We start from the raw sequence: 16,728 nt of genomic DNA, 5'->3' as shown, positions 1-16,728 counted from the left end.
TAAATACTGCACACTGACAATTTAATTTCCAAATGTAAAAATAGTGTATTAGTTCGTAAGATTAATAAGAAGAGTAGGGGACAATCTCTTTATGATCTGAAATTAATTAATTGATTAATCAATCCCAAAGTGCACACAAATCAGGCTGCCAGATAGTCTATTAATGATCAGTTGTCATAAAGAAGTGAAAATGAATGACCCTTTCTTCTGATGCTGTCACAACTTTGGCAATTAATGACCGTATTCTCTGTGAATAGTGAAAAAGCTACCAGATGGTAACATTATTTCCTTCTACCTGAAGTTGTACTCCCATTTTCACAAATTACAGGAAGATAATTGTCTTTGTGAACTATTTTCCTGGGACCAGAATTTTGACACTGATCCTGTCATCAAAGATCCATGTCCTATATGAAGCAATTGTCAAATTTCCATTTGTGAAGAAAATAAAGACTCATTGTTTCTCCCTTTTATTTTTCCTCCAAGAGGCACCACCGTATACCATACTTATGGATGTGCACACAAAATGTCAGGTATAATCATGTTTGCCAGTTAGATCGTCCCTCTGAGGGAAGGCAAAGAGGGGAGGAAGCCAAATGCATCTGCATGTAAAAAGTACCTCCTCTCTCCAGGAAAAAAGTATGATCTTACTCAAAATTACATTATAAAATGGATGCACATGTAGGTATCAGCAAATAATCCTGTGGCACAGTACCCCCAAGCGTCCAACCCTGAGGCCAACTGTTAACACTCCTCACATAATACGTTCCTTGTAATAAATTGCAAACAGCTTTCATGGGGTGGACAATTGCTTAGAGAGGGTGAATTTGTGCCATCGTGCATTTGGCCAACATGGATTCCAGCTCTCATACCACCTGTTTTCTCTGGAATGCCGTCTCTGTTTTAAATCTTTCATTCAGTGCACACTGGAAGAAAAGCACTAAGGAGTGGCCAACCTCATTTGTTGCACTTCCTGTTTTACACCATGGGAAAACATCCACCCAAACAGATGCTAGTCCAAAGACAGTATTTTTAATAGCCTGGTTGGTTTGCGTTCCTCCCCCTTTTTCGACATACTAACACACCGTCCAAAACTTAAGACTGAGCCACACTTTCATTGCCCAATGTAAGTGTTAAGGGGAAAATCGCCACAGATTTGCATTCATCTCTTTCTTGTCCCCAGCATGGCATACTGGGTGCCACAAACTGGAAATGCACCAAAAATGAGGAAAAAGCATTATCGTTAGACTCACACACAGAAAGAAAACATAATTTTGCCCCCAAATTCGTTATATCACAAGTACTATTTTTAAATTTAAAATGTTAAGCCATACATTGAATTAGAGGACTGACATTTGACCTTTAATTCATAGTCACATTCACAAGAAATATGATCAGGTTGAGCAGTGGTTAAAAATCAAATTATGGCTGGAGAGCCTACCAGTAAGTTCTGTTACAAAAAACAAATCTCCATATAAAGAATGCTGTATTGTCTCATAACCACAACCATTTAAAATATCTATTAGTTGGGAAAAAACTTACAGCAAAGAATGGCAAAAATGATGCATATGTTCATTTCCACAAGTCATGACAATGCAATTATTTTTAAACACATATGGTAGGAAGGGGCCAACAGTTACCTTTCTCCTTTAAAGACTGCAAAGTACACAGAAAAGCTTGACAGAACACACAAGCAAATCCAAAACAACGGGCTTGGATTCAGATGATCTAGTTTCAGGTCAGACTCCCTTACTGGGTAGCTGGGTGGCTTTAGCAATTAACCTCTCTGGGCCCTACTGGCCTCAATTTACACGCAAGACTCTTTCCAGTTCAAACTGTTCTATCTTCTAAATCTTCCTTCAGATGCAGAGAGGCAACCTATAGACTCTACCTACGGAGCCTTCAGCACATTTCTGCATTACATAAAATCTGCTTGTAAGTGGCTGGGTATAGCCTACAGCACTCATTCTACTGTAAGTTACATTTGTAGGACTTCTTTTGAGGGGCAGAAAGGTCGAGGCTGGGGTGGATACTGGTAAAGTCAAATTATGGTCTGAAAGCCTACCAAGAACTTCTAACATCTTCATGAGTAAATTAGTTTTAAATTGTTCTTAAATACGAAGGGAAAGGAGAAATCAGAGAGTGACATTTAATATTGTGGGAAGGGAAGGGAAAACTAACTTTTCCGTGAGAAAATATTCCCTGAAATACAGTGGAGTTTAAAGTGGAGTTAGAAGTTGTTTTTTTTTTTTAATGAGAGTTTATCAACTGAACTATTTATATCAGAGCCACATGGATTGTGCTTCTCTGATTTCTCACTACATATTCATCTTACTTGTTCTGCCACTCGAGATTATTCAGGCTTTTGATCTTGTAGTGTTTCTGTTCTGAAAATCAAAATATGTTACCTCTGCTTTCAGGTTCGGGAGGTCAAGTTTCAAACATGGAAGTTATTATCAATAATTATACCAAACCCCATGTAAGAAGCCACTCTGGGACAAGAATTTTGGCCTTTGAGCCTTGAGTCTATTTTTATTTTGAAGTATTCCGTGTTTATTTTTGCCTCATACTCCATAAAAAAGCAGCAGTAAACATGTGATGATCAGCCTTAGCATTTTCACAATTACGGTACTGTTTTTAAGCCAGCTGAACTTTTCTTCCCTGGGGCATTAGAGGAATCTTGTGTAGAACCCTCAAATGCCTTAAATACTAATAATAGATAAGACCCTTCCCAGAGAGTCTTACATTCTGGATATCACTTATTCACTTGGGAAAACAAAAACAAGTAACACTAATCATTGTTTCAGAAAGCATAAGATAATATTCTAGGCGGCATTAAAAAGTATATGGACTGCATAAAAAGTGAAGTATCAGGGTTTTTTCTTTTCTTTTGACACTAGAAAGATGGTTGCTGAATTCATTTGAGGGCTCTATAGCAAACAACCACCACCCCAAAAACAATAAAATAGAAAGGATTTCAAGAAAAGTATCAATGAGTAGAATTTTCAGAGGCAAGAATTATGCAGCTTGCAAAAAAAAAAAAAAAAAAAGAGAGAGAGAGAGAGAGATTTAATGCTTAATTTTATGCTTTAAAGATTTGTGAGGAGTTTTCTGAGTACAGTGATCAGGTCCATATACTTCAAAAATAAAGTTAAAGGCACCGGTATTTAGGTTAGATATGTTAAATCTCCTCTTTCAGAGATCCTTAAAAGGAAGAGATTTTTATATTTCAAAGATCTTATATGGCCTTGGAACAGAGCAGAGACACCCTCAAAATGCTTTCCGCTGCAGAAACAGAACACTGACTTCAGATGCAGGAGGCCGGTGATTTCCAGGAATCCACTTAACCTCTAAACATAATATAATAAGTAAAATGGAAAAAATATCTGTCTTCCTTACAGGATGTTGTAGCAATTTAATACAACAAGCATGAATTGTTAATGTGTAAAACAATAAGGCTAAAATTGTCTTGACACAACCTGTGCTCTCAGTGCGTTTATAATCCAGCAGCAGAGGCAATGTGAACAACGCTAATATCAGCTATAGTGACCAAAATCCTGTAATGGGGGAATAAATCAATACTGCTACGCTTTCTCAGAGGAGAAAGTGATTGATTTCAACGTGAAGGGTGGGGAAGGTTTCACAGAAAAGGCAGCATTTGAGCTGAACTTGGAGGATAAGAAAGAGCTCAAGAAGCAATGAGATACAGTGGACAGGGCTTCAGGTGGTCCTGGAGTCAACAGCCCAAGTTTCGCTCCACTTCTGCCTGCATCACTTACCTGTTTCGACTCCTCAGGGCTGTTGCAACAGAAGCACATGCCTCTCTCTCATGGTGCCTTAGGAAGACAGAAGCCAGGTGTGGGGCTCGGTGGCCAATTATAATGGGCTCACTTAATCTAATGTCTGATAACTTAGAAATCAAAAGTGATTCTCATCAGGTATAAATTTTTCAGACTTGAAACCCAAAACACTTTTGAAATTTAATACTAAACTTAGTATTATTTTTACATAATTTTTATTCCTTTTCATTTTTTTCTAACATGAGGCAGTGATAATATTCTCTGTATGAGTCCATTACAAAGGCAGACATCTAGATTTCTTTCTCCTTTTTAAGAGTAGAGAACCTCAAACAGAACATTAACATGGAGAAATTCTCAATATGATGTAACCCTTGATTATCTAAACCAATGGGTTTAAAATTTTAAAGGCCCTACGGGAGTGGCAGGGAAAACAAGTCTGTGGCCTCGTCTCCCAGAAATTCTGATTTAGCAGATTTTAGGGAAAGGGAGAAATCTGTACTTTAAGAAGCATTCAAGTGATTCTGGAGCAGGTGCTTCATCGACCCCACTGGCAAACACTCATCTATACCTTGGACAGAATATAGAAAAAAGGATGAAAAGAACAGACCCTGACCCAGAACTTGAGGATGAGATCCACTGAATAGAAGACAGCACTAATCAGGGACAGAGGTAAATCAGCAGTCACCTGAGACTCTTGACCTATGACGAGGCAATGAACCCCTTCTGGGGATAAATCATCAAATGTTGCTATTAGTGAGTATACTAACTGTGAAACATGCATGCAGTCCTCGATGGAGGACTGGATTTTATGAAATCCAGTGTGCTCCTTCTGTAGAATAATGGAGTGATACTAAATGTATCATGTATGAAATGACTGTGAAAAATAAAGAAAAGTTCATAGAAATTTCAGAGTAAAATAATAGCAAGCTTGAGAAAAACCGATCTTCAACAGCCCACCTCTTTGATTTTTCATTTCCATGGAAACTGGCTGTGGTGTTTGCCTAAAATTCCATCCATGGGTCATTTTTGGCTTCCTAATTTGTTTGAGGCACTTTTAACAATGATTCATTCTATTTTTTCGCACGATTTTTCCTCTATAAGTAGGTAGTATAAAATCTATTCAAGTTAACCATTCTGTGGGAATGGGGTGGCGAAGATCAGATTAGCTAGTCCAGAAGATATTCTGAAACAATCATGAAATAGCCACTCACTGAAATATAACTGTCAGCATAATAATGATGACTATGGAACAATGTAGAAAGATGCTTATAATAAAAGTTTAAGTTCAGAGACACATATTTAGGATTATAACTATGTAAGATCATATACTATGGAGTCAGCTGGGATTACCTGTGCTGTAGTGAGCAAAGCTCACTAACGGGGCAGCATCTGAGCACCACTGACTGCTGGGAGGAGGGGAGCCGACTACGAGGTGTGAATTGCGCCACAAGACACCCAGCAGACATGGCTTCTCTCTGCCAACTCTCAGGAGACTAATATGCCACATGCCATAAACCATTAATCTATTCTTTGATAATTCAGCTTAATATTTACAACCACAGTTAATCCTTGAACAATGGGGTTAGGTGAGCTGACCCTCCCTGCAGTCAAAAATCTGTGTATAACTTAGAGTTGTCCCACTCTGTATATGCGGTTCCTCTGTATCTGCGCTTGGCATCCCTGGATCAAACTGAGTAGTGCAGATCATGCGGCATTTACTACGAAAAAAAATCTGCACGTAAGTGGACCTGCGCAGCTCAAACCCATGTTGTTGAAGGGTCAACTGTACTGAAACAATGGTTGTTCTCCATTTTATTTTATATCTTTCACTAAGTTTTATTATTTTTCATAACTTACATCAAGCCACCAACACCTGAAATTAAAAACAGATTCTCTCCTTAACATTCTTTGATGTCCCTCAAAGAGGCTCAGACTTTCCCAGAGACTTCTCAACTGAGTATTACTATTTCGCTTGGGCTAATCACTTAAACTCTGTGCCTGTTTCCTCATCTGTAAATCAGGCAAGCTCTGAGCTTTGCCTATATCACAAGGTGGCTGAAGGGGGAAGCAGTATGCATAGCAGGGTGAAATTCTGGCTCTGAAACTCAGTAGCTCTGTGCCCTTGGGCAAATTATAGAGGTTCTTGGAACTTCAATGTGAAGTGGGCAGTCTCTACCTTATAGGGTATATACATACATGACATCTAAAACAGCACCCAGTGTACAACAGATGCTCAAGAAATGGTAGCTATTATTATAGCAGTGCTTCATAAACCACAAAATATAACTGTAAATGCAATGTGTTCATAATAATAGAAATAAAAGGGGAGAAAAATATAGGAACAGACTAGCAGTAGAACAGCACCGGAGTCTGAAACATACAAGATATGCTTGGAGAGGAGTAATATGACATGTGGAAATCACAGGGTCTGATTTTTATTCTCAAAATTATGAAAAGCCATTGAAGGCATTTTGAGAAAAACATGACAAGGCAACATCTATGCTTTAAGAAAATAACTGTTTGGAAATACAGAGGATGATATGGAGGAAGAAAAGCCAGAGGCAGGGCAGCAACTTGGCTAGGAGACAAGAGGCATGAAATTGAGCCAGAGCAACGGAATGAGGCAGGCAGCAGGAGCTGGGAAGCAAAGAGGAGGGCTCGGAGGCTGTCATGAGAGTCCCAGAGAAGTAAGGGGGAAAACCAGCACCGCACAGGTGTCAAGAACAGAGAGGACAGAGAAATATTTAGATGATCTTCCTGAGTAAAGACAGGAGAACAGAGGTTCAGTATGATTTCAAGGGCCTGCGTAGGGGGCTAGGAGAATGTTAATTCCATTGTCCAAGAACAAGGGAAGATAATGAATTCAGTTTTGGACAAGAGGGATCAAAGGCATTTAAACAGCTGTCCAATAGACAGATCCCAGAAGAGAGACCTGAGCTTCTTATGTAGATTTGGGAGCCATCACCATAGAGATGAGAAGTAAAATTAAGAGGACTCAAGAATCAAATGGAGTTTAGGACCCCCAAAATAAATGATAGGAAAGAGCCTGAATAAATGTAAACACATTTACACAGGACTGAGAAGAGGACTGAGGTTGGCTAAATGAAGTCTCCAGCAGCAGTGGACTTGGAAAGAGATAATATGGTATGAAAATGAGAACAGTAATATCTACAAACATCTTACTAACTTACTAAATTAACCACTTTTACATTAACCCATAGAAATAAAAGCTAATAAAATCATTGGGTTCCTTCAGCCATGGAAATTAGAACCAGTCAACACTCCATGCTTCTAAATTTCTGCTATGAAATTCAACAAAATCTTCTTTTCATGTCAATAAATATCCAAAGAAGACTAACTCAAAAATTTCAATGTTTATTTATACATCCCATATCCCAAAACGTTTGAAAAAAAAGTTTCAACAAGAAGTTAGCAAATTCTCAGAGATATGCCTGTTTCTAGCACTTGGGGGAGATGGAGCCTTGGAGTTCTTGGAGATTGGAATCCTAATGGCAGAACTTCAAATGTTCCAATCACTTGCCAAGGAAGTGCCATACCTGATCTGTGTCTAAAACAGAGGAAGCAGAGTGTTAGGGAAGGGGTGAAGAGGGAGGGAGAGAGCATGAGACACATTTAACTTAGACCTTTAGGAAGCACTTAGGCAGATAAAAACAATCAGAATTTAGCAGGACGCATTTCTCTACTTAAAGCTACTCACCTTTAAACTCCTGTCCAACATTCTTTCATTTGGCCTCAGGCTTTGTAATAAAACTACGTTAAAATTTCTAGAGCCTTCCCACTTCATTTCCTACATCTTTCTGGGTCATTTTAGTCTTTATTGAATAATACTGAAGTTAGTGCCCTAGCTATAGTATGAAATGTCCGGGGAAACCGTACTGCAAAATTTGACCGCCTATCAAATACCAAAATGGGATAGTATTGCAAAGGAACGATGTTAGTTTCCCATATAAGGAATACAGCTTGCTTTCCCATGAAATCATATCTATAGATCTGCTCCTTTCTAAACATTTTAGAATTTGACTCACAGCAAACAGTTCTCATTTTTCCTCCAAACTTACACATTGAGTATTCTAATGTTTTATATTTAAACCAAAAGTCTTGCAATATTCTTTAAGACAAATGATATGCGCATATGCCTGTATTTAGAAATTTTTACCACAGAACATTTTTACTTGTTTCTCGAAACAGCTTCAAATAATGGTAATTAAAAATGATACTTTCAATACTACTATAAATTTTGATTATAAGGTCTTCAGTTAAAATGAGTGAGTCATTGAAATGATGAGAGGTAACACAGAAAATCTCCCATATTCAGACATCTGAAGTCTTTTGAAATTTATCAGAACTACCTGGAATCTCAGTACCTCACCCAAAGTCACTACACAAACTACTTCCTAGCTTAAAAGTAATAAATGTGTTCCTTATTTTCTGAAATTAGGAAATAACTGATTTCATTTGAAAATTTTGATGACTATTTAAAAAACTTTTACTTCATTTACATAATTTTAAAAAACATTTATTTATTATTGTATCACTTTATTTTAAATTTGTAGGGGGAGGCAATTAGGTTTTATTTTATTTTTAGAAGAGGTACTGGGGATTGAATCCAGGACCTCAAGGATGCTAAGTACGTGTGCTCTGCCACTTGACTATATCCTCCCCCAATTTATATAATTTTAAAATTAATCTGTTATATTTTTTGTGGTCTCCACTACTGTAAATAATAAATTTACATATCCAGCTCCTCTAGCCATATACCATACCTTCTTCATTACTTCCTTTATTCGGTGAAAATGATGCCTGAAAGATAAGAATTGAGTCTCTGTTATAATGAATGTTTAGATGGGTAAACTATACCCAGAATGGTTTTTTCCATGAAATTACAGAACAAAGTTTAGACCCAATGGCTCTCCAACCTGAAAAAAGTGAATACTCTTCTTCGCCTTTTATTATTCTTGCCCATTTTTCAGATAAACAAACCACAGGCTTGGAGTCAAATTAAAAAAAAAAAAAGCATTCTTGAAAATATTTTCTCTCATTAACCCATGGGAACTACTGTGAATGTGAAGACAGAGGTTTTCTTTCAGTTGCTTCTTTGGCTAAGATCTTGAGAACAAACACCCAACACACATTCATAGCTAAGTGCATGTGTGTGCGCACACACACACACACACACACACACACACACACACACACACACACAATTATATAATTTATTTAGCTGTCTTCTAGGGTGTTTAATTTTTCTGTTTCTTTTGATGACTGGGCCAAGATTCTTAGGATAGATATAATCTATGGTAGACAAGTTTGAAAGAAAGGATTTTCTGATACAAGATTTTTTTCCTAAGTAAGAACAATACATTTTTAAACTTTTTTTTTTTTTAACATTTTATTGGGAGATCCATTTTCCATAGAAAAGAATGTACACAGCCCAAGAATAATAGACTAAACATTTATGTAACCACCTCCCAAGTCAAGAAATGAAACATGCCAGGCACATCCCCAATCATAACCTCTTCTCCCCGAGTAGTAACTGCCACCCTGGTTTTAAAGCATACTTTTCAGATTTCAAAATTAATAATCAACTCCTAATTCTCTGAATCTGCTCTGCCTCAGTAGCAAAAATCTGCCTTTGATATTTGAGGTCTGGGGCAAATGTACAAGTGGAGACCCATATACCATATACAAAGTATTAAAAAGTTATAAATCAAGCTAACAAAGTGATGGATAGAATATATAAAGTGGTCCATTCTACTATCTGGATAAACACACCTTTGTATTGACTTCAAAGCTCTCATTTAGCATTCTGGACACCTCAGAGACTGCCAGAACATGGCAAAGTAAGAAGAGGCACATGGCCCTCATCCTGCCCCACTTCTCCTGCTACCCCAGGCTCCATCTGTGTTGAGGGCTTCACCTGCACAAGGGCAGAAATTTCTAGCTCACACATCTATGCATGCCTTATGTCCAAACAGCCACCACAGGCCCCTGCAGGAGTCATGGTGAGCACAGGGTCCACCTAATCATGAGCACGGACTTGGGGAGAATTCCGCACAGGCCCTGGAAACAGGCTTGCAGCTGTCTGGGTAAGGAATTTCAGGGACTGGAGTAGTTAAAAGGTTGTCTAGGACTGGGGGCTCAACACACAGCTTTGGTTCCTTTGTCTTGCCCTGTGGGGAGGGAATGACTGGATGAGGGTCAAAAAGAAGGACCAAAAGCAGCACCCTCCTTGCTTAGGTCTAAGGTCAGTACTGAATAAGAATAACTCAGCAGGAAAATTTAAATTTTAGCAATACTAAAATATCCTCCATAATAGTTAATGTGTCAATCTGGAGGATGGTTTTGGCTAAGACTAACACTTACATTGGCAAACTATTGGTAAAGCAGGTTGCCCTCCACAATATGGGTGGGCCACACTCAATCAGTTGAAGGCCTGAATAGAACAAAAAGACCAGTCTCAATAAGCAAGAAGGAATTCTCCAACAGACTGCCTTTGGACTGCCTTTGCATCACTGGCTTTTTTTGGGTCTCCAGCCTGCCGACCTATTCTGCAGATTTTGGAATCACTAAGCTAACAATCTCTTCAAATATATCTTCTATTAATTGTTTCTCTGAAGAATGCTGGCTAAAACATTGCCCTGAATCATAAATGGATTAAGGCTATTTTTCCTTCTATTCTTTAAGAAAAAGGCTAATCAAATATGCTTTGTTTTATTTTCTACCATACAAAAGGATGTTGTAACTATGTAAATAAAGATTTCTGTACAAATTGTATGTGGAACATCTTTGAGATTTTCCAAGTACTTCAAAAACAAACAAACAAACAAAAACAAACAAAAAACCAAGAAAATCCTATTCAGCTTCCTAGCACAGAGAAAATGCTTAACCATGGTTGGTTCTGAGGACAGTAGGACTTAAATAAACCTGGGTGTGAAAGTAACACTACAACATAAAAATTATACTCATTGAGATTAGGCTTTTGGGACTTGATGGCTTTATTTTTCTAAACAGACTATAAAACAGAATCACTTGCATATTCTTTGAAACTGTTATGCTCTTTATTGTGCAGGACACCTATTACAAAGTCTGTTGGAAAGTCAGCTGTTTGGATTTATTGCTTAAAATTAGCAGCTGCTTCTGCTGGAGCTGTCAAACATTTCAGGGGGAGAAAATTTCGTATGATATAGAAAATAGAATAATTGAGCAGCTTCTCATGAACCTAAAAAGTATTACAGAAAAGAAATGGACAAACTACTCAAGCTAAAACATTCATCACTACAACTATTTTAAAAATTATTCCTAGGATGTTTTTATTTCTTTATTCTTCAAATATTTTTCTTGGTTAGTAAGAGCATATTCACAATGTACGAAGCCTTACACAGAAGAAAACAAACATCACAGGTAAGTCTAAGACTCAGAGATATTAACTATTAAAGTTTAGGGGTAAATTTTTTCTTTTTATATTTTTATCATATTAACATATGCCAAAAGAGAGACCAACATTTAAATTTGAAAATGATGGGTTCATGATACGTATCAGCTATTTAACTCCTCGCCTACTGTCATCGACTTCCTGATTCTTAAAACACAGAACAAAGAAATGCATAAAGCAGCATCTGAAAGTGACCTCATCCCAAACCCCACTCTCAGGGGTCACCATCTTGACATTTCACTTACTTCTCCTAATTTCTCCAAGGGGCAGAATGTGGGCACCCCCTACTTATCTAAGATACATTCTCCAGGAAACTGTGAGTATTACTTTATACTCATTCTAAAAATGTTATCTCCCCTTTCCCACTCCAAAAATACTTCCCATGAATATTCATATCTTCAATTTCTTTCAAACAAATCCAGTGTTCTCATTACCAAAGTATTCCTCTTTTATCAACCAAGAAGGCTTACCCATGTACAAACTGTATTTTAAATGAGTAAGGACTATTCATACAAATGCCCTGTTCTCCAGATACCCCATCAGGTCCTTACAAGCACTTTCACCTGCAGGCTGTATTTGTTCAAATTAACTAACAAACACGATACACTGAACCAGTATAAAATCTTGCTTTACTACTTGATATGAGGATTGATGTTCTTTCACTTGATTATAAGGATTAAACATTAAAGAGAAAAAAGTTCCTGATTTTTCATTCAGGTGCAGCAGGGTTTTAACCGAATTAAATTACCTTGTGTATTTTCTGTGCATTATGTTTCCATGGTTCATAATGATTCTCTATGTCATTTTTTTCTTCTTCCAGTTTTACTGAGATATAACTGACATACAGCACTGTATAAGTTGAAGCTGTACAGCATAATGATTTGACTTACCTGCATCATGAAATGATGACCACAATATGTTTAGTGAACATCCATCATCCCATATAGACACAAAATCAAAGAAATACAAAAATATATTTTTCCTTGTGATGAGAGCTTCTAGGATTTACTCTCAAAAACTTTCAAATATAATATACAGCAACATTATATTTATCACACTATACATTATATCCCTAGTACTTATTTATCTTGTAACTGGAAGTTTGTACCTTTTGACTGTCTTCATCCAATTCTCCCTCCCCCCACCTTCTACCTCTGATAACCACAAATTTGTCTCTCTCTCTCTCTCTCTCTCTCTTTTTTTTAATTATAAATGCCTCCCACACTATGTTAGCTCTTGGTGCACAATAGAGTGGTTTGATATTTCTATACACTACAAAATAATCACCATGATTAGTCCAGTTACCATCCGTCATCATACAAAGATATTACAATAAAATTGACTATATTCCCCTTGCTGTATATTTCATCCCCATGATTCATTTATTTTGTAACCGGAAGTTTGTACCTTTTAATTTCCCTCATCTATTTCTTAATCTCTCTCATCTATATTCATTTTATTTTCACATTCCTTTTCTGATTTTTGCCTTAGAAATCAACAAAACATGACCAATTCTTAGTTATCCATAAACAAAATATAAGAATATATTAAGTTTATGTAAGTTTAATCTACTTCCTCTTTCAAGAATGTATACCATTGGCTAGTAGTTAAAAAAGAAAAACACTTTACTTTCATCTTTGTCCATCTTTGAGTGGTAATGCAGAGTGAAGATTTTTAAAAATTATTTATTTATTTATTTTTATTGAGGTATAGTCAGTTTACAGTGTTGTGTCAATTTCTGGTGTACAGCAAGAGTGAAGCTTTTAAGAGGCAAAAAAAAGGAAAAGATGTGGGAGATATAGATTGACTCAAATTAGATACTGATTATCAAGAAAATACATTATTATAAAAATTTTAATAGTGAACTGCCACAAAGATGTTTATTTACAGAGTCACAAATAAAGCAAATCTGTATGGCATAAATACTGTAGTATGATCTCATTAGAAAATCACATCCACAGAAAGGTCCAACTGTAAGGGGAAACATAGTCCTCTCTGACGGAGAAGTAGCTCTGATAAACTGAGTGCCCACAGAGGGAAGGGTCTCTGGCCCGGGCAGTCTGGGAGGTCCAGGCAATCCTGGTGATAAAAGGGCATCCCAGCCTCAATCCCAGATACTAAGAGCTTTTGAATCCCTGTGGCTACCAGGCTGTGGAGGGTATGAGGTAGGGCTGGGAACTCCTTTAGCAATGAGTCTGGTTCTCTCTGTCAGTCCTACATGCACTGAGTTTGTGTGTGGAACCTCACCAAGTTCAATCTTTTTTTTTTCCCCAATAAAATGACTATAGTCACTAAATATTCACCATCGTCCTCAAGTTTCCTCCTGTCCCTGTAAAAGGGATTGTAGTCCCTCCTTCCTGGCTCTGTCCTAAACTCTCCAACCAATCATCTATTTTGTGTCAGTACATGTTAGTGTCTGCATATACTTAAATTTTATATAAATGGTATGATACAATATGTATGACATGTCTGCCTTTTTTCACTTAATACATTTCTTTTTTGAAATTTAGCCATCTTGTAGCATATATCAATAATTCATTTCTTTTTATTGCTGAGTATTTCCTCATATGAATATACCACAGTTTGTTTATCCATTCATCTGTTGATGGACATTTGGGTTGTTTCGAATTTCTGTTTATTACAAATAAAGCTACTATAAACACTTGTATACAAATCTTTTTATGAACTTATACTTCCATTTCTCTTGGGTAAATATCTAGGCATGGAATGGCTAGAACATATAGTAGGTATATGTTTAACTCTCCAAGAAAATGACAAACTAGTTTTACTATTTTGCATTCCAACCAGCAGGGTGTGGGAATTCCAGTTCCTCCATATTCTTGCCAACAATTAGGACAGCCAGTCTTTTAAATTTTTAGCTATTCTAAAAAATGTGTACAGGCAGGTCACTGTGGTTTTCAATTTGTAAATCTGCATTATTTCCCTAATGACTAGTAAAGTTGAGCATCATCTCTTGTTTTCAATCTATCTTCTTTGGCAAAGTGACCATTCAAATATTTTGCACTTTGTTGGGGGGGTGGGGGATGTTGTGTTTTTTTATTATTCAATTGTGAGAGTTCTTTATGTTCTGGACACAAGTCCCTTTGTCAGGTATATGATTTTCAAATATTTTCTCACAGTATGTGGCTTCTTTTCATTCTCAGCTTTTTTTTTAAGTTATTTGGCAGGGGGGGTAGATTAGGTTTATTCATTTTATTTATTTTAATGGAAGTACTGGGAATTGAACCTAGGACCTCCTGCATGCTAGGTATGCACTCTACCACTAGCGCTATACCCTCCCCCTCCATTCTCTTAAGAGTGTCGTTTCCAGAAAAAAATTTAATTTTGATGAAGTCCACTTATCATTTTAAACACTAGATTGTGCTTTTAGTATAATATCTAAGAAATCTTGCCCAAATAACCCAAGGTCAAAATAGGTTCATCATTTTATGTGTTAAATTTTGGTCTAGGATACATTTTAGACAATCATCAAACCTAGTGCAAGGTATAGATTAAAGTGGGCTTTTTTCCCATATGGAATAACCAACTGCTCAAGGCCTATTTGTTGAAAAGATGATTTTGAAAATCAATTGTCCACATACAAGTAGGTCTATTTCTTGATTTGCTTTCATTGATCTCTTTCTCTAGTCTTATACCATGACTACACTCTCTTGATTACCATTTTATAAAATGTCTTGAAATCAGGAAGAGTTAATCCAACTTTGTTATTTACAAAGTTACTGAATCTATTCTAGATCCTTAGTGCTTACATATACGAGTTATTAAATTTCTACAGAAATGTGTACTACAATTTGATTGATACTGCATTAAATCTATAGGTCAATTTGAGACTTGATATCATTAACAATCCATGAACATGATATTATCTTTCCATTTATTTAGTTCTCTGCTATCTCCTGGTAATGTTTTATAGTTGTCAGGGTACAAGTTCTTCATATATATTTTTCTAGATTTATTCCTAAGTGTTTCATATTTTTCATACCACTATAAATAATGTATTAATTTTTAGTTTCCAATTTTTGTTGCCAGCATATAAAAACAGAATTGTTTATTGTATGTTGATCTTGTATCCTGCAACCTTGCTAAAATCACTTATTCCAGTAGCTTTTAGGTAGATTTTATTGAATATTGAACACTGACATTCATGCCATCTTCCTTTACAATCTGGATGTCTTTTCCTTCTTTTTAATGCCTTATCTCATTGGTTAGAACCTTCAGTACAATGCCGAATAAAAGTTGTGGGAGCCAGCTCAGCCTAGAGTTTACTGCAAGGTTTCTAAGTGCAAATTTAACTTGTTTATGCATATTTCTTTTTCAGTGAGCTTTGGTAGTTTATTTATTACAAGGAATCTATTTCATCCAAGTTGTCAAATTAACTGGTGTAAAGTTTGTCACAGTATTTCTCTATTGTTCTAATAACTGTAGAATCAGCAGTGATGTCAGTTGTCTCATTCCTGACATTAAAGATTTGTTTTCTCTCTTTTCTTTCTGATTATTCTGGCTAAAAGTTTTATCAATTTTCCTCGTCTTCTCAAAGAATCAACTTTTGGTTTCATTTTCTCTACTGTTTTTTTGGTATACAAATTCTATTATGAAATACTTCTAATATGCAGAAAGTGCAGAGACTATTATAACAAATATCTACTCTAGATTTTTTTTTAGAATTAACAATGTAAGTTCAGAAACTCTGCAAGCGAAGTCTCTTTTTTCTTCCTACTTATCAAAAAATAAAAATCTCATTTATTTTTATTCTTTCTCAGAAATAACTTCTCCTAACTACCATGCTGACACTGGTGTTTATTGTTCTTATTTATGTTTTTAAAATGTGAACAACAGATCTGTTTGTATTCATTAAAAATACACAGTACTGCTTTGGGTGTTTTAAAATTTACATTGACGATGCATACTACCTATCCTGCTGCAAATGCTTTTTTCACTGCACTTTCAGGTTTTATCCATGTAGAGTCTTACAGTTCTAACTCACGTATTTTACCTGCCGTATAGTAGTCCACTGTATAAATAGACTATAGTTTATTTGCCCAGATTTTATCGATAGGCATTTGTCCAGTTTCCAATTCTCCCATGTTTGATCACATGAATTAGTGTCTCTATAAAATACATAAATATCTAGAAAGGTAATTTCAGAGTAGTGGGTTATAAGCATCTTCAACTATACCAGAAATTACTTAACTGCTCTTCAAAGTAGTTGTACTAATTTCTACTCATCAAGCATATCAACAAGTATAAGAGGTCTCCTTTCCCCACCTGCTTAAAAACACTTGCAAACATTTGCCTATCTGATAACTATGAAATTGTATTCTGTCTTACTTTGATCTCATTGATCACTAGGGAAATACGGCAAATTTTTACATATTTACTAGATATTTAAATACTCTCTCTTGTGAACTGTCCATTCATATTGTTTGCCCATTTTTTTCCTTCTGGGTTATCTTTTTC

General features: G+C 36.3%; 1 protein-coding gene across 3 annotated transcripts in view; it reads right to left on the bottom strand.

Moving 5' to 3' along the window:
* Positions 1–7,156: 7,156 nt before the first annotated feature.
* Positions 7,157–16,728, bottom strand: part of PPA2 (inorganic pyrophosphatase 2) — a 79,011-nt gene continuing 69,439 nt past the window's right edge. For all 3 annotated transcript variants that reach the window (XM_074342882.1, XM_074342889.1, XM_074342892.1), the window contains 2 exons: positions 8,582–8,618; positions 7,157–7,365 (listed from right to left, as the gene is read on the bottom strand). In XM_074342882.1, coding sequence (XP_074198983.1) covers positions 7,331–7,365; positions 8,582–8,618 — 72 coding nt within the window. In that variant the 3' untranslated portion in view covers positions 7,157–7,330. The remainder of the gene's footprint in view (positions 7,366–8,581; positions 8,619–16,728) is intronic.

Source organism: Camelus bactrianus, chromosome 2 (genome assembly GCF_048773025.1).
Source record: "Camelus bactrianus isolate YW-2024 breed Bactrian camel chromosome 2, ASM4877302v1, whole genome shotgun sequence".
NCBI lineage: Eukaryota > Metazoa > Chordata > Mammalia > Artiodactyla > Camelidae > Camelus > Camelus bactrianus.
This window is presented reverse-complemented; position numbering and strand designations above follow the sequence as displayed.